Consider the following 23287-nt stretch of genomic DNA (forward strand, 5'->3'; position numbering starts at 1 on the left):
CTCCCCCCATCCATGTCAGCATTAGTTATCCTCTACGTTAAGAGTTTGCTTACCCAAGGTTCCTGTCATCTTTCATTTATTCTGAATGCCCATCATTTTTTCCTGATCTCCAGCTGCTGCTACTTAATCTAAAGAAAATACAACCTGTGGAGTTGACATGTTTGCTTTTCTAAATACCTTGCATCTGTCTTTACACTAAAATTTTCTTCTCAGTGTGATGGTTACAGCATAGGCTTTGAAACTACACTGACTGGTATAAAGCCTGACTCTGCTGTACACCAGCTGTATAGCCTTGGCAAGGTCTCAGCCTACTTACCTATCAAACTAATCATAGGACCCACCTCATTAGATTGTGGAGAGCATTACATGACTTAATGTGCACAGGATATCTAGAGCAATGCTTGGTGCTTAGAATATCAAGGCAACATTCATCTTAAAGGCTGAAATTCCAGAGCCATGACTCATTTTATTTCCTTTGCACACTGATTTCTAAATAGAAATGTTCTCACTAGTGCTCTACTATTTCTGGCTCAGCTGCCTCCCCTCCTCTTAGATTGTGCCTGGATTCTCCCTACCTACTGAGCTTTCCTCAAACACCAAATAGCTTTTCTAAGAAGAGTTTAACAAGTAGGGCTATTGCCTCATTTCTTTTTCCTTTTTCTTTCTAAGATCCTTCCCCCTTTCACAATGAATTTAGAAAGTCTGTGATTCTGCTACATCTTGAAAATTGTGATAAGATGTCATCCCCATGGCTGATGTCCATTCTAAGATGATCTCATGACTTCCTGTTGCACTGAGGCTAGCAGAGAAAATGCATCCCACATGAAGTCCACCTAAAGGACCATGGCCTTAGCTAACCACATACACATTGATGACAACAAATCTATCTTCATCTCATGTAATACTCTTCCAAGCTCCAGATCTTTCTAACTCCCTTCTTGATATTTCTATAACAAATTGAGCTTTTTCAAAAGTGGACTCATTGGTATCCCAGTAAATCTTCTACTTTGGTTTTCCATCATCTGGAAATGGCACCATTATTTACTGGCCACCTATTTGAAAAACCTGGGAGTCATTCAGGGCACAGCTCTCTTTACCACCCTCCTCAAATGCTTGCCAAAATCTCTCACTTCCATCTCTCAAATCTCTTAAGCTCATTCTGTCATCCTTGTTGCCAACAGTGCTTTCTCTCATCCACTCTTAGCCCTGCTCACCAGCCTAATTTTCTGCAAATGCAAACTTGACTTGCTTACAATTCCTCAAGAGCTCTTGCAGTTTTCAGTGGGGAGTGAGGGGTGGGAATTCAAGTTTTATAATTTTGTCTCCTAAGCCCTACTTGACCTAACTGCCCATCTGATGCAACAGAGAACACAAAGATGTTCTTGTCAAAGGCCCATTTCTCCATGTCTGTTCAGGATGCAGCCCTCTCTCACCTGCTTCACTGTTCTAAGATTTCCCCCAAATATGTCTTGAATACATCCATTCACTCTCTCTTGGCATCTGACAAGCTTTATCCAAGCCACATTGTCCCTTGTCTGGACTTCTGCAATAGCCTCTTAAGTGATCTCCCTACTTATTCCTTTCTTCTTTTGCTACTGTACCATTCCATATTTCACATACAACCAGGATGAGTTTGGAACATGAATCTGATCATGCTACATGCTACTTCTCTTTTTAAAACCACCTGCAAACAGAATCAGGCATACACTAAGATAGCATGATTGGAGAAGGCCCCTTTGAAAAAGTGACAAAGCTGAAACCTCAAGGATAAGTAAAGAGTTGGCCAGAAGAGTGACAGAGAAGGGTTTGCCCTCCACTTAGAGGAGAGAGTAAGTGCAAAGGCCCTGAGGTATGAAAGCTTGAAGCACATAAAGAAAGCTAATAGGGCTGGAACACGGTGAGTGAATCAATGAATGCTGTGAAATGGTGATGGAGAAGGTAGCAAAGCCTGGGCCATGGTAGCAAAGCCTGGGCTTTGGAGGCCATAAAACAGGTACTTCCATAATTATTTCTAAATCTGTATATATGGAGTCTATTTTTGCCCACCAGCTGTAAACTCCACAGGGAACCATCCATGCCTGTTCACTGTCTGCTTCACATGCACAGTACAGTGTCTGGCACATAGCAGGTGCTAAATCTTTATAGAGTATATGAGGGGAGAAATATCTCCAGAGTTCCAACCAGGCCAAGTGGCTGGCAATTGCCCAATCGTCTTGTGGCATTCCCTCTTCTAAGATCCTCATTCTTGTCTAGCTCAGTGATTATCAACCAACAAGCAATTTTGCTTCCAGGGAATGTTTGTTAATATCCAGGACATTTTTGACTGTCACAATTGTAGGGAAGGGGATGCTACTGGCATCTGGTGGGTAGAGGCGAAGGCTGCTCCTGAATATCCTACAGTGGAGAGAGGACAGCTCTCCCTGACATGAAGACAATTACTCAACCTAAAATGTCAACATCAAGAGTGAGAAGCCCGCTCTTACTAATTCTACCTGTTCTACCTCCAAAGGTTTGGAGGCAAACCTTTGTGAACATTGCCTCTTTTTGGAAAGTTTTCCTTGTCAACCAGTGTGAGTTTGGGGGGGCCTCGGCTGAGCTCCCCAAACCTCCTTTATGTGATTCACCCCCTTGCTTTGCAGCTGCCTATTCTACCTACATGTTTCATCAGCCTAACACACAGTGAGACATTCATGTATTTTCTCGAATGAATGCCACTCCCTGAGCTGGGGACAGATAGGAGTATGCAAATGAATTCTGTAACAACATTTTAAAACCTGTAGTTGACATATGAACTTATAGGTAGCAGGACTTACCCATATCCCATCTCTCTGGAAACCTGCCTGTCTCCAGGTGTCTGTGCTGGTGTGTACTCTGCAGAAATGGCAATTTCCTATGGCTCTGACCTAATAGCATAGTTCACTCCTTTAAACGTTGCCTTACATTTTCAGTTACTCAAGTTTATTTATTTTTTTTTCAGTTACTCAAGTTTAATCCCACTATAATAAGACATAGAACGAGGGCATTTGGCGGGTTCCTAACAATGAAAAATATAGGGCTGACATTTCATTTGCAGTTGGCTCTTCTGTGAGTCAGGACCTGCTTGATCCACCAACAAAAATAGAAATCCCTGTGGCCACATGCTTGCAAGCTTCAGATCTTGTGCCCATCATAAGAAACATTTGAAGCCCTCCTCTTTGGATTCAGGTTAGAAATGGATTCTGGTTGAAATGCTGTGCCCTTTGGAAGGGATCTTCCCCCCCTTCCCTTGTCACGGCCCTCCCAGCTCTAGCTCCTGCTCCCTTCCTTCCTGTCCCTCCTTCTCTGGCCCTGCCCCTAGAGTTCTGGTCCTGCTGGCTGGGGAAGGAGCAAACGAGGTGCTGGAGGTGAGGGCAGGGCTAGGCGCATCACCTCCAGCTCACTGCTTCTGCCACTGCGAGGGAAGCACCCCAGCGTGGGACCTTGAGCATTCACTGCCTTCTTGCAGGGCTCTGTTCCTCCTTGTCCAGCTCCTGCATTTGGCCCCCGGCCTGCCTTCTCTCCAGCATCTCCTCAAAAAAGATCTGACAGCTAAAGCCCTCTTGGATGCCATAATGGGCGTGCTTGAGCAGAGCCTCCAATGTGGGGAAGACCCGACAGCAGGCCACGCAGCGCAGCCCGTAGTTTGTAGTGACTAGCAGTCCGGAGTGTCCCGCAGCTCCTGCAGGCAGCACTCCAGGGGGCCCAGCAGCTCCGTGTCATCCTGCTCTGGGCAGCAGTTGTTCTTGCTGGCTTCTAGTCCCCAGTGCAGGTCAGTGTTGGAAGCCATCTCAAATGAGGAGCCTTTCCTCCTCTGCCTCTTGATGAACTCGGCTTCACGAATGCGGGGCTTCCTGCTGATGGGCTCAAAGCCTGTCTCAGTCTCCCAGGCCATGGCCACTGCCTGCACCGTCTGCACGTGGGTGTAGAAGGCACACATGCTCTGCTGGACCGTGAGAATGGAGAGCTGCTCCAGCTCAGCATCACCTGAGCCCTGCTGGCCAAGTAGATGTCCTCCTCATGGAGAATGGCCGGTCCTAGCCACAGAGAGGTCTCCTCTTTCTTTACAGCCCCTGAGAGGTAGAAGGACTTTTTCATCAGTGTCCCTGCAGGGGTCAGTACCACAACCCACCTTCAGAACCCTGAAACGGTGTAGGCTTCAGGGCCCCTGAGCAGGACTGTTCCCTCCTGTATCTGTTTCCTCATAAAATGCAGGTGACAATGCTTACCTTATGGGGTACTGATGAGGATCATATAATGCATGAATGTAATCACCAAAAACTCGACTAAGCCCCCAAAGACCATCAACTGGGGAGTAGACAGATTATGATTCATCCATACCCTGCAAGACTATTCACTGGTGAGAAGGAATGTGGATGAATCCCTAATGCATTCTGTTAAGTGAAAGCACCGTGGGTAAAGAGGCCATATAGTATAGGATTCCACCTAAATGATGTTCTAGAAAAGATAAAGCTAGAGGGAGAGAGAAGAGATCACAGGTTCCCAGGAGCTGGGGTGGCCAGGGAACTGACTGTAAAGGGTCACAAGGAACCTTTGGTGATGATGGAAATATTCTGTATCATGATTGTGATGGTTACACAAATGTACACTTATCAAAATTCTTCAAATTTGGGGATCCCTGGGTGGCACAGCGGTTTGGCGCCTGCCTTTGGCCCAGGGCGTGATCCTGGTGACCCGGGATCGAATCCCACGTCAGGCTCCCGGTGCATGGAGCCTGCTTCTGTCTCTGCCTCTCTCTCTCTCTCTGTAACTATCATAAATAAATAAATTTAAAAAAAAATTCTTCAAATTGTATGCTTGACTCAGTTGTCTTCTTGTAGATTAGATCATGATCCCAGGGCCCTGGGATCCAGCCCCACATCAGTATCCCTGCACAGTGGGGAGCCTGCTTTTCCCTCTCCTTCCACTACTCTCCCTGCTTGTGCTCTCTCTGTGTCTCAAATAAATTAATAAAATCTTTTTAAAAATTGTACACTTAAAACTTATGATATTTCTGTATTTAAATTAATAGCTCAATAAAGCCAATTGAAAAAGCCACACACGGGACATGCTTTGGCCAGGCCATTCAGCCCCACCTTCCCCTTTGGCATTTGTGATGTATCTCTGTCTTACATGGGGAACATGTCGCCCTCTTCTTGAACATCCACTGTATCCCATCACCATCTAAGTGCTTGCAATGTTTCAACTCTACTAATACTGAAAAAACCCTAAGGAATTGCATTGTTGTGATTCCCATTTGACAGATTAAGAAACTGAGGCACGGAGAGTTTGACGGATGAGCTGGTATCACCCTTAGGTGGCTGCCAGTGATCACTTCAGAGGAGTCTTCAAATTGATGTTCTAGATTAGGTTTAGTCAATTTAGTATCAAGGACTTTTTATATTATTCTGAAATCATAGTATTGACATGGCCATTCTTGTTTCTCAATGCACATTAAAATATATAATGATCAACATTATTACAGTTCATCCCCATACCTTCTGAAATCACCTCATGTCCTCACAAGGGCCCCAAGCATACCTGCCATCCATTCTTATGATCCCTGAACACTTTGGTAACAGCCCCAAGGGGTGACCCAGTGCCAGCTCCTCGCCCTCCAAGACCCCCCCTCCCAGGGAACACACGTGGCAGCGACCCTGCAGCCCCTTCTTTTGACCTACCTGACCAGCATACTTCCACGCTCTCTTCCGTGGACTCTGGGCTGACCAAGCTGAGGGTGGCCCTTTCTGTTGGTGATTGTTCTCCCTTATGGTCTGTGAAGTGGCGTTTCATGATTGGACACCAGCACCCAGGGGACTCAATGCCCCAGCTGTTTGCTGAGAGTTGGCTTGGGCTGTGCTGAAGCCCTCCACTGGCCCCAGCCGGCTTCCTGCGGCTGCCAGGCACTCTGTGGTCACTAGGATCCTGGCTTTATTCTGTGACCTCATCAATGACACTAGCTTGTTCTGTGACCATGGCAAAGACTGACACCCAGCCTGAAGGCCAGGAAAGGCTTCCCATCAGGATCTCATTTCACCTTGGACCCTTTCCTGTCTTGTTTATTGTCAGGGACACAAACACAAAACACAAACACAGACACACATAAACATTTACATATGCATGAAGACACAAACACCTAAACATACCCACAAAGATGCTTATACACATATAAACAGGCATTTCCTCACACTGACATGCACATAATAATCACTTAGACACAATACACTCAAACATACATAAACACACAGATGCAGACACACACACATTCACACACATATAAACTCACATACACCCAAATTGACACACATTTTTACCTAATGATACACATATGTTCACACATGCATATGCAATAGTTCACACCACATTCACTTAACTACATGTGTGTAGTTCACATATACACTGTCATCATCCAACATCAAAATGGGCCTCCCTCAACAGCAGATGACTGAAAGTATTACCTCCTCCTCATTGTCCCACCCCTGCCTCATTTGTCTTGGCCCTCCATGGCCTAGGTCCCCAGGCACAAAGGACACACCCCCTCAGGGCCTTTGCACTTGCCCTTTTACCAGGCACACCCTCCTCAAGCTCCTGTGGGCTCATTCTATCAGTCCCCTCTGCTGAAATAGTACCTGTCTGCCCTCCATCTCTCCCCCTTACCCTGCTTTAGTTTTTGCCCTCAGACGCTTTCAGGTCCATGTGCATATGCATAATGGGTTTATCTGTGTCTGTCTCTGTTCTTAAATGTAAGCTCCGTGACAGAGTCCATTCAATTTTCCTCTGTCACATCCCTAGTGTCTAGAATAACGTTTGACACATTTACAAGCATTCTAGAAAATATCATCTAATCAATGAATAACTAAATACATTGGAGCTGCTGATGGTATTAGTCAAGGGCATGCCTACCTCGCAGAGTGGCCCTCTCTCCGCATCTCAGTTCTCTGCTACCCCAAGGAAGAATGGTTCCCACTCCATGACTATGGGTCCCCCCCCATGCTCCACTTGGACAAACCTCAGTCCAGACATGGTCACTCTGGCACACCTTCCCGCCTGCCACCTCTCTCTGCTCCTGGAGGTCCTAGTGTTGGAACACACTTCCTTCAAAATACTTCTCTCCATTTCCCTCCCACCTCTGCCCAGTGTCACCAACTCTATTCCTCTGCTTCCCCAAATCTAGACAGCTCAAAAAGCTAATGGATTGGAAATAATCCCTGTATTCCAAAAGTAACCCCAATGCCACTCATATACAGCCAGCACCTAGGAAAATGTACTCTGATGGAGTGATGAGAAGTCACACTTGTACCTACAAAGAGACAATGCTCCCTAGTTGAAAGAGGAAATACTGTAATTGTGTTCTCTCTTACCAGATAAATCCGGAGGTTTGCCTTATAAAAACAAGGCGGTGCCAGCACAAAAAAATTAGCAGATCAATGGAAAATAAAAGTAGTCCAGAAAAGGATCATATTATATATCTGAATCTTTAAAAGATTTTATTTATTAAACAGAGAGAGAGAGAGAATGAACAAAGGGAGGGGCAGAGGGAGGAAAGAAAAAAATCTCCAGCAGAATACTCGCTGAGCTTGAAGCCTGACTCAGACTTGAGCTCCTGAGTCAGGTGATCTCAGACTCACCCTGAGATCACGACCTGAGACGAAATTAGGAGTTGGACACTTAACAGACTGAGCCACTAGGCACTTACATATATTTGAACTTTTAAGAGATAAAGCAAATAACAAAAGTCTGGGAGTCAAAAAGTGACGCTGAAAATTTTTATTCGCTATTCTTTTTAAACCACCATGGGTTTCACCTCATATAAAACAATTAGGAATATTTTCATATGGTACTAGGGCTGTGTTTTAATTAAAAGTGTGTAGAAAGAAAATATAAGTTAACATCCTAATTATAGGACCATTTTTCTGGACCGAAATGATCTCAATCATCACAAGCATCAGGGGTCCTTATCATCTTTTTTTAACTTCATTGCTTTAAAAAACCTTCACTGTTTCAATTTTCACTTCTCTCTGCTTTTTAGTGAAACTGCAATGAGCAGCTCAGTGAAGGAAATGAACAAGCAATTCCCAGGAGAAGGAATGCAGATGGCTGAGAAACAGAGGAGATGTTCAGCCCCACTCAACCTAACTATAATGAGGAAACTACAAATTAAAAACACATGATGTGCAGTGTATTGCATTTGCCCGGAAGACAGACAGGATTGAAAAAGACGGACCATTCTCTGGGCAAGTGAGGGCATAAGGAAGTGAAGACTTTTTATATTCTACTGGTAACAGAGAGCCTGCCTTTCTCCGAGGAAACTGGATAGCATGCACTGCAATTAAAAGTGGATGTGTTCTTTCACTCAGCCTTTTACTCTTCCATCTCTTTCCTGGGAAATGTTCATACTTCGTGCTATGTGCATGAAATAATACATAGAGAAATATTTGTTGCAGTATTATTTATAATAGGAAAAAAGGGAAACATTTCAAAGATCCATCAAAAGAAAAAAGTTACCTAAAGTACAGCACAATCAAACTACGGAATACTACACTACATTAAAAAAAGAAATCTATGCATACTAATAAATGAATTCAAGTGAAGTGCAAACAAAGCAAAATGCAAGGGAATTCCGCTTTAGTGAAAATTGAACATACTACCCTCTCCCGCAAAAGCCCCAAACCAAATCTTTGTTGTCTATGCATGCAAAACATAGGGGGGCATCTGAAGATAATCACATTCGCCCTGGGAATGGTGGTGACCTTGGGAAGAGGGAGAGACATTAGATGGGGCTATAGGAGATTATATATGCCAGAGGTGGCCACACTAGTGTATCTCCCACGCCACATGTTCTTCTTACGAGTTGACACTCCATGGAAGGATGGGATCCCTCTTCTGAAAGCAGGGTGGACTTTGTAGGCACCTCCATCAATTGAAGGCAGGAGAGTAATACTTCCAGACTTTCAAGGCTGGGTCATAAAAGATCGTAGGACCTCCTCCTCCTCCTCCCCCTCCCCCCTCCTTCTTCTCTCTCTCTCTCTCTCTCTTTTTCTCTCTCTCTCTGTTTCTCTCTTTCTGCTTTCTTTAGGACTCAGCCACCATGTTGCAAGGAAGCCCAGGCCACACGGAGGTGTTCCAACCAATAGGTCTGGCAGGGTCCCAGCCAACCAGCAGATATGCCAGTGAATGAGCCTTCAGATGATTCTGCTGTCTAGCCTTTAGGATATTCCAGCTGGGTCCCCAAACATCTCAGAGCAGAGACTAGCCATCCCCTCCAAGTCCAGCCATCTACCCTGCCTGAATTCCTGACCCTCAGAAGCCATGGGCAGAGTAAAAGATTCATCTTTTACTAGGTTTGGGGGCAACTTGTTACAGGGCCATCATAATTCAACTGATTTTGATTTTATCTGTAATGTTTAAATATGTTCTAGTTCCAATACCTCATTGACCAGCCTCGTTACCATAGTGCAGTGTCCTGGTGGAGCACCATGGTTCCCTAGGGACAACTGGGGAGCTGATGCCTACTACCCATCATCCATTCGGGTGTTTGTTTGCTTCCAGTATTCACGTACAGCAGTTTCAAGGTTGTTAACCTGTATCCCTCTGGGAAACTGCTTTACTACCTACATTAGTGTTTATATGCACTTGCTTTTGTCTTTAGCCTTGCTTTTTCTACTCAAAACACTATCTTCCAGACTCACCTCCTTTATTCTCCAGAATCTACATATGTTCTTTTTAATTTCCTCAGCAATCCTGCCAGATAGGGCATTATTAACAATACTTTATTGAGTGAGGTTGAAGCTCAGAGAGATTAGGTAAGGCTCAGGCAGGAGGGATGAGCTGGAGTGCTTACATCTCAGGCAGGGAGGTGGGGCTGCTTTGCCATGCTGTCCCCCTGCATTTTTTAAATAAATGCTGCTGCTTGGTGTTTGGTTTTCTTTTTAAGATTTTATTTATTTATTTGGCAGAGAGAGAGAGAGCACAAGCAGGAAGAGAGGCAGGCAGAGGGAGAAGGCGAAGCAGGCTCCTCGCTGAGCAGGGAGCCTGACATGGGGTTCTATCCCAGGATCTGGAATCATGACGCTTCCCCAACTGAGCCACCCAGGTGCACCTGCCATACTGCCTTAAGGCTGTTTCCTGAGGGGCCACTTCTTGGCAGGTGGCTTAGAGCAAAGCCCCCCAAAGGTGTGCCAATAGCCTTCACCCCCACGTGGTCTCTGGGTTGCTTCTGTCCACAGGAAGGCCCTCTTTCCCAGGCCCTCTCCTTGCTCCAGGCAGATACTTAGCTAAGTAAGGCCACCCATACAGGGTTCTTGCCCTCCCTCGGGGAAAAGAAGGGAAAAATGGTTAAGACCCAGGCCTGCCCAGCCCACTGTGTCCCAGGCCCTGAAGTTTTCCAGCTGGTTCTCCAGCCTTGCCAAGAACTTCTGTGCTCCACTGCCTGAGCCAGCAGGGATGGTGTGCAAAACCCCAAAAGGACCAACACAGCATTTTCTTGGAGCTCTGAGTCTTAGCCAACTCATTTCACACATTGCATGTAAGCCCTAAACCTCATCAAGAAGGCCTGGAGTGTTAACTTTTATTCTAAAATGTCCTCTTCCCAGCCTCGGTTTTCTCAGCCGGGAAGAGGCTGACAGGAAGTAAAGAAGCCACAGGCACGGCAGGAAGCAGGGATGCCACTTCTCCTTTCTCTTCACTTATAAGTCCAGAAGCTGACTTGTGCCACAATCTCCATGATGGGGAGAGTCGGGTTATTCACCCCAGAGCCCATGAGTATCCAGAAACTGCCTGTCCACTTGGCCAACGAGCCTGACGGCCCAGCTGCTATAGGAAATGTTTTAAGCAGGCAGTGTTCTTCTCTTCACGCTAGAAAATAGGGCCCCTTGAAGCAGTACCAGCCACCTTGCTGCTGCCCCACAAAGAACTCCTACGGTCAGACTTAACACCCAAAGGAAGGGAGCAAAGCAGAGAGCTGCCCTAGATGCTGTTGGCCAGGCACAGGGTGGGCTCTACAGTGAGGAGTCTCTCCTGGTGAAGATCTATTCCAGGAATCATTGATGACTTCAGCCTTGTGCCAACGCTGCAGAGAAAGTGCCAGAAGATGTCTGACCATTTGAGGAGTAAAGAAGTACTCTCTTTTGAGTTCATTTTCTGTTGCTTCATGTAACTATTAAAAAAAAAAAAAAAAAAAAAAAAAGGTGAGTCAGTGGACCACATAAGGAAAAACTCAGCCACAGAGAAATGTAATATAAAGAACTCTTCCTCAGGCTCCCAAGCAAGTGAGGAAGGGAGTTTTGCTTATTTTCCCTTCTTCGGCCTTAATGACAGGCTGCTGCTTCTCCGTGGTTTGTTTGGAGCTGTCTCAGGGTTTTGACCTTAACCTCAGGGCACCCACACAAATAGTCAAGGCCTTCTCTGTCATCAGGGAGCAGGGAGGGGGATACCCTTCAGACTGGGCCCCTGGGCATGTCCATGGCTGTGCTCCAGAGCCCTGCCTCCTTTCTTCCTAGCTCTGGTTCCATGGGATCTTGAATGTTCAATGAGATTTCTGGATGCAAGTGTCTTCTTCCAACATATGCTTCCTTGGAAGGGTGATTTCAGCTAGTAGGAAGGACAGCCCAGCTGGAGGCCATGTACATGATGACCCAGGAGCTCCAAGATCCTGGCAGCTGGCCACTCCCTGTGCATGTTCTTAGACAGCCACGCTGGGAGCTCTGGGGAAAGGACTGGGTCTTCCTTCTCTCTTTGTCCAAAATATGCTGGCCAGAGGTCACCCTGGACACAGGTCTCAGGCCACCAGCTGCTAACTCCTACTGAATGAACATTCTGGAAGCATGCCTCCAACTTGGAAGGTGAGATCCCAGGACCCCAAAGGCCAACAGAAAGTTTCCGTGCTTTCTAAGTGTGCTGGGCTTACTCCCATTCAGCCTTCGGCTCACCTCCAAGGCATTTGCAATGCATACGCTCACAGATAACTGGGATGCTTTATTTCCACCCCCACAATTAGAAGATCTATTGCAGACTTTCCTCTTAAGACTGGCTTCTTCCCATCCAGTCTGTGGAGGCTGAGAAAATTAAGGCCATTCCACTTTAAGTTCAGCGTTAGCACAAGTACAGCCATCCCAGGCCCCTGTGAATAAGAGCTGAACTTTACCTTACTTCAGTTACAGGAAGAAAACAGCTTACAGCTTAACCTCCTAGAAAGCCCCTATTAGAATGAGAACAGAGCTCGATGCCCTTGAAAGCCCCATATCAAAATGTAAACAGAACTTGAGGAATTGCTCCAGCCCTTCTGAAGATCCCCTAGACCAGCCTATAAAAACTAAGCTGAAACCCACCTCAGGGTCCAAGTCCCTGCTCCACTGTGTCAGGTACACTTGGACCCAAGCTCGAGCTTGTAAATAAACCCTTGTGTGTTTGCATCAGTGTCGGCTTCTCGGTGGTTTCTCGGATTTGCAATCTTGGGCACAACACAGTCCTCTAGAGAAAGTGTCTCTTCTGTGAGACGATACAGTTGCTTAAAGATGGTGAAGGTGTCCTGGGAGAGGCCAGTCACTGTTCCTTCCACAACACACCACCCAAAGCCCTATAGCTGATCCTAGGCCCTCCAGGAATGATTTCTGGCCAGGCCAAGTGAGGCTGCAAGAAATTTCCCCAGAAAGGAATCTGAGTATAAGATTTAGGGACCTGAATATGAGGCCACATGGGTCCACTGCCAGCTGTACTCCATCAGGGCAGTGAGACTGGCTCCAGCCTCTCTCCACATTAGGGTGGGGTGCTTGTATTTTCCCTCTTCTTGTCCTTCCTTGATTAGATTTATTTCTAAATATTTTATTATTTTTGATGCTATGTAAATGTGGAGGCCGAGAAAATTAAGGCCATTCCACTTTAAGTTCAGCATTAGCACAAGTACAGCCATCCCAGGCCCCTGTGAATAAGAGCTGACGTTTACATTACTTCAGTTACAGAAAGAAAACAGCTTACAGCTTAACCTCCTAGAAAACCCCCTATTAGAATGAGAACAGAGCTCAATGCGCTTGAAAGCCCCATATCAGAACGTAAACAGAACTTGAGGAATTCCTCCACCCCTTCTGGAGGTCCCCGAGACCAGCCCTTAAAACTAATAAGCTGGAGCCCACCTCGGGGTCCAAGTCCCTGCTCCGCTGTGTCGGGTACACTTGGACCCAAGCTCGAGCTTGTAAATAAACCCTCGTGTGTTTGCATCGGTGTCGGCTCCTTGGTGGTTTCTCGGATTCGCGATCTTGGGTACAACAGTAAATGCAACTGTTTTCTTAATATCTTTTTCACAGTAAACCTTAGGTTTTTGTTGTTTTTGTTTTTTTTTTAAGATTTTATTTATTTATTCATAGAGACAGAAAGAGAAAGAGAGGCAGAGGGAGAAGCAGGCTCCATGCAAGGAGCCCGACGTGGGACTCGATCCCAGGACTCCAGGATCACGCCCTGGGCTGAAGGCGGCGCTAAACCGCTGAGCCACCTGGGCTGCCCTGTTCCTTATTCTTGTACAGAAGTACAATGTTGTGCCCAAGATCGCGAATCCGAGAAACCACCAAGGAGCCGACACCGGTGCAAACACACGAGGGTTTATTTACAAACTCGAGCTTGGGTGCAAGTGTACCGGACACAGCAGAGCAGGGACTTGGACCCCGAGGTGGGTTCCAGCTTATTAGTTTTAAGGGCTGGTCTCGGGGACCTCCAGAAGGGGTGGAGGAATTCCTCAAGTTCTGTTTACGTTCTGATATGGGGCTTTCAAGCCCATTGAGCTCTGTTCTCATTCTAATATGGGGCTTCCTGCCACTGGCTTGGGCTCTGTTTTTATTCTAGTATGGGGCTTTCTAGGACGTTAAGCTGTAGGCTGTTTTTTTCCCTGTAACTGGAGTAACAGTAAACTTCAGCTCTTATTCCCAGGGGCCTGGGATGGCCGTACTTGTGCTAACACTGAACTTAAAGTGGAATGGCCTTAATTTTCTCGGCCTCCATAACAACAGTTTGAATTCAACTTTGCTGATTTTTGTTCATACTAAAGCTTTTTGTGAACTCTTCAGGATTTTCTATACATAAGATCATGTCTGCAAACACAAGATCTGCAAGTACAGTCTGACTTCTTCCCTTTCAATCTGGATACCTTTTATTTCTTTCTATTTCCAGATCACCCTGGCAAGAAGTTTCGTCTATACTGAATCAAAGTGCTGAAAGCCAGCATCCTTATCTTCAGGGAAAGCTGTCAGCCTTTCACTATGGAGAATGTTGCTAGCTGTGGGCTTTATAAATGGCCTTTCTCATGTGGAAAAAGTTCCCTTTGAATTCTAGTTTCTTGAGTGCTTTTATCATGAAAGGATGTTGACTTTTGACTAATGCTTTTTCTGCATCAATTGACGTGATTATGTGGGGAGTTTTCCCTCCATTAATGTGGTGTATCAAATTTCTTGACTTTCAAAATATTGAACCACATTTTGCATCCCCAGGATCCCATCTAGCTTTGCTCACGTAGGGAGGTCCAGTTCTAACGGCCCCCGGCCCCCACTTGCTGCATATGATCATCATGCACAGGTTGATGAAATGGGAGGAGCACACACGGTCAGGGGGGCAGAACTGGGCTCCAACACACCTGCAGTGCTTGAGGAATGAACAGAGGGTGGCTGGAACCGTGCACCTTGCGTCTGACCCCCATCACCTGAATGAGCCAGCACCAGGGGCACTGTGAGCATCCACTCCTGGGGAGGAGAGAGAAGCCCTGCCAGGGTCAGGAGGTCAGCTTCACTGGTTCACTTCACGAGGGAAAGATAACTCTCCTCAGAAGCCATCTCAAGTCCCCCCCTGGCTTCCAGAAATTCAACAACTCTGATAAATATCAAAGAGGAGGCTATATGAATTATATTTAGAGGAGAAGACTATAAGCATCTGCATTTAAGTTTTGCTTTATAGTTTTAAAACAATTCCCCAAAACTTGGAGATAACCCAGCAAGCGTATTATCATTTCATTAGACACAACACCTAATAGGCTATTTGCATAGCACGGATTCATAGGCAGTCGTACATCATAGATGCTGAGATATCACTGTATAGGCCAAAATTTTTTTTTTATTGTTTACCTGCCTTAGTAAAAGAGGTATGAAGGCTCATATCTGAACCATAAAATTATACACAAATGCAAATTGGCTTATTAGAAAATTCCAGGTCACAAACATTAGTAATGTGATAAGGAGCAGGCGCACTGTAGTACTCAACACCCAGCTCACAACAAATTAAATTGATCACAATAAAGCCCAACTAAGATAATTAAAAGGCAAGAATAGCAGCAATTGAAAATTGATCTCTCAAGACCTCACTGATGAGGTTCTGGAAACAAAGCATGCTTCCCCCAAATTGCCAGCTTTCTTTCTGCACAAGACACATGCAGAAGGAGCTTGGCTTCACTGCGTGAGAGCCAGATAATGTCTTCGCAGGATCCCAATTTTAGTCCTTGCAAAACCTAACTAATACTGGACAATTTTCATATAGAAATGCCAAAACCAAAACAATTTATATTGCCAATACGTAGCCGTCAGTCAAATGTAAAACATGAAGTCGGCATAACCATGCATTACTCCTGCATAAAGTTGGAAAAGTGACTTGCATTTTCAACAAGTTCACGGACAAGATGGGCAACCAATGGTGGGCCAAGGCCACCTAGTTATGGCTAGTGATAGCTAATGGCTAAATCTTTCAAGAACTTTTTGCAAGCGAGTTGTTAAACACACTTCTTATCGAAATTAAACTCGTATAAACTTACAACTAAATAAATTATATTAAACACAAAAGTAATAAATACTTAAAACTCATCAATTCCTAATTATTTTACTAAATTTTATGGCACATTTGCAGCTTGCAATAGGGCCTGGAGGAAGTATTGACACAGTGGTAATTAGCATAGGGTAAAATCAAGGCCTCTCCTACCCCACCCCTTGTTGATCCTTTACTATCATACCACTGGGAGCCTCTGCAGACAACTGGTGGAACCCATAGTTCTGGCTGTGAAGACAAACCCACTAAGCAACTTTCCCCCCAGTCACTCTAACTTTCCAGAAGTTTCCACAGTACAGGCTATATCTTTAATTAACTAATTAAGTAATTATTTATTGAAATATAGTTGACATAAAATATATTAGTTTCAGGTGTACAACATATCGATTGAATAGTTATATACATTATACAATGCTCACCATCAGAGATGTAGTTACTGTCTGCCACCATACAAATATTACAATTTACTGACTATATTCCCTATGCTGTATTTTTTCATCCATGTAACTTATTTATTTTATAACTAGAAGTGTATTTCTTAATCCCTTTGACCTATTTTGGCCATCCCGACTCCCTCCTCTCTGGAAACCTCCAGTTTGTTCTCTGGTTTAATGCAATATCGTTTACAATAGTGTGGATGTGAAAGGAACCTAAGCATCCATTGATGGGTAAAGAAGACGTGGTATATATATGCAGTGGAATACTATCCAGCCATAAAAAAGAGATCTTGCTGTTTAAGATGGACAACATGGATAGACCTAGAAGGTATTATGCTAGGTGAAATAAAGTCAGAGAAAGATAAATACTATTATTTCATTTTATGTATAATCTAAAAACAAATTAAAACCAGAAATAGACTCCTATATATTTAGGTTGTATCTTAATCCCTCAGGAAAGTGCTCAGGACCCTCCCACCTGCACATGGATCACAATTTAGAAAGGACATTCCCATTCATCATTTTATGATTCTCACAGCAACCCAGGAATGGGGAAAAGAGTATTCGTTCCCCTCTAATAGATGAGGAACCCAAGCCTCAGAGGAGTAAGGGGGAGTTTTCTGGGTTTACACAGCCTGTGGAATTTGAACCGAGCTTTCTCCGCTAGATTACCTAGGTGAGAACATTTTATTTAGAAAAGGAGGAGGAGGGCAGCCCGGGTGGCTCAGCGGTTTAGCGCCGCCCTCAGTCCAGGGCCTGATCCTGGAGACCTGGGATGGAATCCCACGTCAGGCTCCCTGCATGGAGCCTGCTTCTCCCTCTGCTCTCTCTCTGTATCTCTCATGAATCAATAAATAAAATATTAAAAAAAAAAAAAAGAAAAGGAGGAAGAGGAGGAGGAGGAGGAGGAAAAATAAATACATACATACAAGGTAGACTGGTGGAAAAATGAAACAAATTTTCTGGCAATACATAGCAACAACTCGAAGCTTGTGATACCATCTGTCTTGGAAACCCCCACTTTTAGATATTTATCCTTATGGAGGGGTGTGCCCAAATGTTGCTAGCTGGCTTTTAGTGCAGGTCATTTATACTCATAAACCCCAAAGGGACCCATGTCTCAATCAAGATTTTTGGGCTCAACTGATTGGTTTACATCAGCTTCACCTGGGAATTTGTTAGAAATACAAATTCTCGGGCTCCAATCAACTGTGGGCTGGCAATCTGTGTGTAAATAAGTCCCCCCTGTGATTGATTTGGGTGCCTAATAAATTCAGAGGACCCCTGGGTTAAATAAACTATGGGACAACTAAACAAAGAAATACAATGCCATTTATGAAGGAAGCAGAATAATATGTTCACAATAAAGTGAAAACATATGCCATATAATACTAGTTATGTAAAACACAGTCTATGTATATCTACATGTCACACACATGTAAAGTCTGGAATGACACATGCCAAAATGTGAGCAGCATTTATCTTTGAAAAGTAGGTTCCCCTATCCTCTTATTTTCTAATTTCTGTGCAATAAACACATAAGAAAACAAGCAATCAATTACTTCTAGGTTGATTTGAATACTAATGAAATAAAAATAAAATACAGGCTCACAAGCAAGATTTTGCAAGCCCCATGCCTCCTACCATCCATCCCTAGGATACTCCACACCAGGGCCAGTGGGTCCGTCCCAGGGCCTGGGGACAGCACCAGCTAAAATGCAGCAAACAGGACTGGGATGAAGAGCAAACTCCTGCCCCTGTCTGCACAGGGTTAAAATAAACTGGCCAGAGAGAAGCCCCGTGGGAAAGACATGACATTTGTTTGTAAGGAAACATAAACAGGGGACAAATGAAGACAGAAATTCGGCTCAGTGAGAGCCTGATCAAAGCCAGCTGGGCCAGCCGGCTAGGCTGCTAGGAGGAAGAGCGCCTGCAGGGTGGGAGGCTCCCTGGGCCAGTCTGGGGGCAGGGAGGGGGCGCCTCTTGCTATGGGGGATGCCCAAGGGAGTAGGGCCTGGAACACAAACTCAGCCAGGCCAAGTTGGGTGTGATGGGCTTCAGGCGCTTTGAGACCTCAATTAGCCCTTCTAGTTGCCCAGAGGAGACTGTCCACCCAGATCTTTGTCTTCTCAGGCCTCAAGGTCGTAGAACAGAAAAGAGTCAACATCTATTGCCAACTGTGTGCCAGGCACAGAGCAGGGAGTTTCATTTTGTCATTTAATCTTTGTGGTGGTCCTGGAGGAGACACCACCACCACCACCACCCAGCCCCCACCCTGCTTTCATTTTCCACGTCTAACTTGCCCAAGGTCAAATAGCTGCTAAGCAGCTGAGCAGACATCTGAACTAGGCCCACATCCATCTGCAGAGCACAGGCTTTCCCCATCATGGCAAGCCGGGCTGTCATCAGTGCCCCCCTACAGAGTCCTCCCAGGGCCCTCCCCAAGTCCCTCCCTGCTCCTCTGGACACCGTCCACAGCCCACAGTTCTTCCCCCTACTGCCGTCCACTACTCCTCTGAACACATAAGCCCCTCACAAAGCTGGTGTGAGCCTTGGGCTTGGCATTATTTCCACCCCATAAGGGTTAAGGCAATTTTGCAATGCTTATTTAAAATTGTGACAGGCAAACGCTAAGCACATATTATAAATCATCATTAATTTAAAGAGACATTTCCCATTGGAAGACAAAAGAGCCTTACAGATCTCATGAACAACAGCTGAGGCTTAGAAGTTACAATACGATGAAGTTTTCTCTCTTGGCCTTGGCCTCAGCCTAAAATACGACCTTTGGTAATTTGCCCTCATTGTTTTAAAAGCATAGACCCAGGCTCCCCACTCAGAATCAGTGAGGCAGAAGGAGGGGTCACCTTCAAGCCCCAGATGGGGTCTGAGAGCGGGATCAGCAGCCCCGTGGGTTCCAGGTGTGAGCCACCTCTGGCATAGCCCTGGAATCGTGTCTGTCCCTCCTCTCCTCCCTCATCATCCCTTCCCTCATCCAGGTGAGTCATTACCATTCCCATGTAGGAAGCCACTGAAAGGGGGTGATCTTAGCCCACCTGAAGGCACCTTGTGCCCATCCTGGCTAGCATCCATCTTCCTTTTTTTTCCTTCTTTTTTAAATTCAAGTATAATTAATATATAGTGTTACATTAGTTTCCAGGGTACAATATAACGAGTTGACACCTCTATACATTCCTCCGTGCTCATCAAGATAAGAGTGTTCTTAATTCCCTTTATCAGCTTCACCCCATCATCATTCCTTATAGGACAGCAGAGGCTGAGGCTTTTCATGGCAAAACTTCTGAAATTTTGTTTTTAGACATTGTTTCCTCTCTAAAAAGTTTCATTCGTGGAAAATCTCTCTATTCTGGAGCAGATCCCCTTCTTGCTGTCCTGCTCTTCCCCCACCCCCTCTCTGGGGAAGTAGAGTCTGCTCCCTCAGCCTGGACTTGTTGCAAGGGGAGGCTCTCCCACAATTCAGGTGCACAAAACCCTCCGTGTGGTCCTCAGTGACTTTGCTCATTCTTTCAGGAGTAGGCCAGATCCATGGGAAGAACTGAGAGTGTCTGCTATCACTCCTAGAGGTTCCCATACTGATTTAAGACCCATCCCGTATCAGTTCCTCCAACTACTGGGAGTAACAGGCATCTCTCAGCTCGCTACTCCTAAGCCAGAGAAGAGGATGAGTAAGTATCACCTTGACTTCCTACTTGTTCTGCCTCTCCTGATACCCACAGGTCCCTCTGAGCCTGACTCATGCCCGTGTCTGCAGCTGCCTTCACAGCATCCCCACCTTCCACCCCACCCAGGCCCGGGCCTGTCCTGATCTTGTTTCTATCATATCATTGTCCTTCCTGTTACAGCGATCTCATAGTTCATTCTGTCTCCTTCTGGGCCTAGGGACTCTCTTGGCCAGGATCACCTGAGGACACCATCTCAGGTTGGCAAAAGCACTTTATATCTCTCTCACTCTCTACAATGGCAGCCTGGCATTGGAGGCAAAACTTGGACAAAATGATGAGAGAAGAAGGTGCTTCCATTCCAACATCAGGGTCAATCACCCAGAGATAACACTATTATATGTAAAACTATTACTCTGGCCATTTTCATGCTGGTCATCCCATAGACACACTATGATTTTAGGAGTAAAATTTCTATCTGCCCTAGAAAAACTCTGTGCCAGAAGAATATATACAAAAAAAATTCATTATGTGTGATTTATAGGAATAAAAACTTAGAAATTGCATACATTAGAAAACAGAGTAGAACACTGGAAATAAATTTAATCAATAAAAAAAATAGCAAAATACTTAAAAGGCAAAAAGCATTGGTGAGCATGTGAGGAAAGGATAGTGCTTGTATACTGTTAGTGGGAGTAAAACAATTTTTACTTTCAATCCTCCCCATGGTAACTAACCTATTCAGTTTTCCAACTTCTTTTCGAGCCAAGTACAGTCATTTAAATTGTGTGGGAAAACTGTCCATATTATCTAGATGTTCAAATTTAATACACTTATTCTATAAAAGTATTCTTTGTTGTAGTCTTTTATTATTATCAATGTCTGTAGGTCAATAACAATAAATATCTTAAGCACCTACTCTCTGCCCAGCATTGTTCTAAATTCTGGGAATGAAGCAGTGAAGAAGACAGACAAAAACCCGTGGACACAAAGATAAGAGTATAATATAATGTAAACAAGGTGGCAAATGCTGTGATGAAAAATAAAGCATGGTACCTGGAGAGACAGCTATAGAAGTGCTCTCTAGGAAATGTGTAGGCAGAGCTCTGAAGAGAGAGAACCATTTGAGTATCTTTCAGGCAGTAGAAATGGCAAGTACAAGGAGGCTAGATAGGGCATTTTTTAATTCTTGAAATTCCACGTGACTCTGTTTCAGTGCTACCATTTAACAACTAAGGATTCCTCTCTGTTCACCTATCTATTCGTTTTTTCAAAAAAAAAATTTTTTTAAAGATATCCTTGACTGCTCATTTCAACCTCAGTATTATCACAAATCCATTTTTTTTTCACCTTTTTAAAAAGTTTTAATTCTAGTATAATTAACATAGAGTAATATTAGTTTCAGGTGTACAATAGAGTGATTCAACACCAGTGCTCATCAGGACAAGTGCACTCCTTAATCCCCATCATCTATTTTACCCATTCCCTTCACCTGTCTCCCTTTGAGTAACTATCAGTTTATTCTCTAGAGTTAACGATCTGTTTCTTGGTTTCTCTCTCTCTCTCTCTCTCTCTCTCTTCCATTTGCTCATTTATTTTGTATCACAGATCCACATCTACTGTCTTCTTGTCTTAACTAAAAGTCAGGAGCTCCTGCTTCTTTGAAAATTTGGTATTGTTCTATGGAATAATGGACATGGGGGAGATTCTGGGTTCTGTTATCTTCCTCTGAAAAGTGTTGGTTTTTAGTCATTCTAATTGTGCCTTTTTTAAGATTCTATGTTTTTCTATTTAGCATCCACTAATTACAGAGCCAAACTAACAGCCACAATTGCATATTCCTCCCCTGAAATCCAGCTTCTGTGAGAAAAGAACATCATATTATAAACATTCCAGCTAATCTGGAGTTCATTTTCTTCTTTAGCTAACTCTTACATACCAAGCTAATATTTCTCCTGCCCTAAATCAATCCAGGGCCAGAGACCACACCTATAGCCCAGAACCCATCAACATCATTCAAACTAGCCAATCCTGAGCTGTTTTCCCTGTCTTGCTTCTCCTGTGGAAAACATTATAAAGGCTCTGGGCCATGTTTTCACCTCCCTTCTACCTTCAGACCAAATTGGTGTTCCCTGCTGTGGCCCCACATGGCATGGGATTTACATTCCTCCTTTTCTCCGGAAGAGTAAACAATAAATTTCATCTTCAATGGCACTGAACTCTTTGTGTTGCCACTTACCTTTATAAATTAAGACCTGGGAACAAATGGTTAGTCTGCCAAATTAAATTACTGCAAACCACCATGATTCTGTGGAATTTGGGTTCTGGGGTTTGTTGAGTGGGCCTATTTTGGTTCTGCCTCTAGTCCTGGTTTCCATGGAAAGCTAGATATGGTTACCAAGTGTATAAGGTAGAGTCCTCCAGAGAACTATACCAAGGTTGTGTGTGTGTGTGTGTGTGTGTGTGTGTATGTATACACATATATAAAGAGTTTTATTTTTTTGTAAACGATTCATACAATTATGGAGGTCGGTGAGTCCTAATCTTCAGGGTGGGCTGGCAGCCAATGTTGCAGTTCAGAACTAAAGGCTGTCTGCTGGCAAAGTGCCCTCTTGCTCAGAAAATAATCTTTTGCTCCATTTAGGCTTCCAACTGATTAGATGAGGCCCACCCACATCATGGAGAGTAATCTGCTTTTTTCAAAGTCCATCCATTTAAATGTTAATCTCATCCAAAAACACCCTCACTGGGGATCCCTGGGTGGCTCAGCGGTTTGGCGCCTGCCTTTGGCCCAGGGCGCGATCCTGGAGTCCTGGGATCGAGTCCCACATCGGGCTCCCAGCATGGAGCCTGCTTCTCCCTCCTCCTGTGTCTCTGCCTCCCTCTCTCTCTATGTCTATCATAAATAAATAAATAAATAAATAAATAAATAAATAAATAAATAAATAACAAAACAAAAAAACCCAAAAACACCCTCACTGAAACATCCAGAATAACGTTTGTCCATATACCCAGACACTGTGGCCCAGCCAAGTGAACATATCAAATGAGCCATCATACCACACCCATCTGATTTGGCAGGATTTGAACTTCAAACTGCCTCTCAACTGCAGGGCAACCGCTGAAATCTCTTCTTAGTTCCTTTGAGACTTCCCACTGTTGTTACCCATTGAGCCCCTTTGAATTTCACTGTGTGCGTGCCCAGTTCAGAAGCTAGTCAAGAATTTAAGGGGAATTCTAAAGCAGATTTTGGGTATCCCCCTCTAAGAATGCTTTCTTTCTAGAGTTGTTTCCCAAAACTTCTAGCCACTCTGATTCCTATGACCCCAACCCTCTGTCTTCCAGTCCTAATGAGATAGCCACTCT

The 23287-nt window shown here is 44.6% G+C and overlaps 1 protein-coding gene across 1 annotated transcript; it reads right to left on the minus strand.

The window, feature by feature from the left end:
• Positions 1-3415: 3415 nt before the first annotated feature.
• Positions 3416-5808, minus strand: FAM170B (family with sequence similarity 170 member B). The gene is given in 5 exon segments (XM_025999347.2): positions 3416-3478; positions 3480-3676; positions 3679-3963; positions 3966-4088; positions 5697-5808. Coding segments are annotated over 5 exon segments (780 nt in total).
• Positions 5809-23287: the final 17479 nt, after the last annotated feature.

This window comes from Vulpes vulpes, chromosome 15, assembly GCF_048418805.1.
Source record: "Vulpes vulpes isolate BD-2025 chromosome 15, VulVul3, whole genome shotgun sequence".
NCBI classification, from domain to species: Eukaryota; Metazoa; Chordata; class Mammalia; order Carnivora; family Canidae; genus Vulpes; species Vulpes vulpes.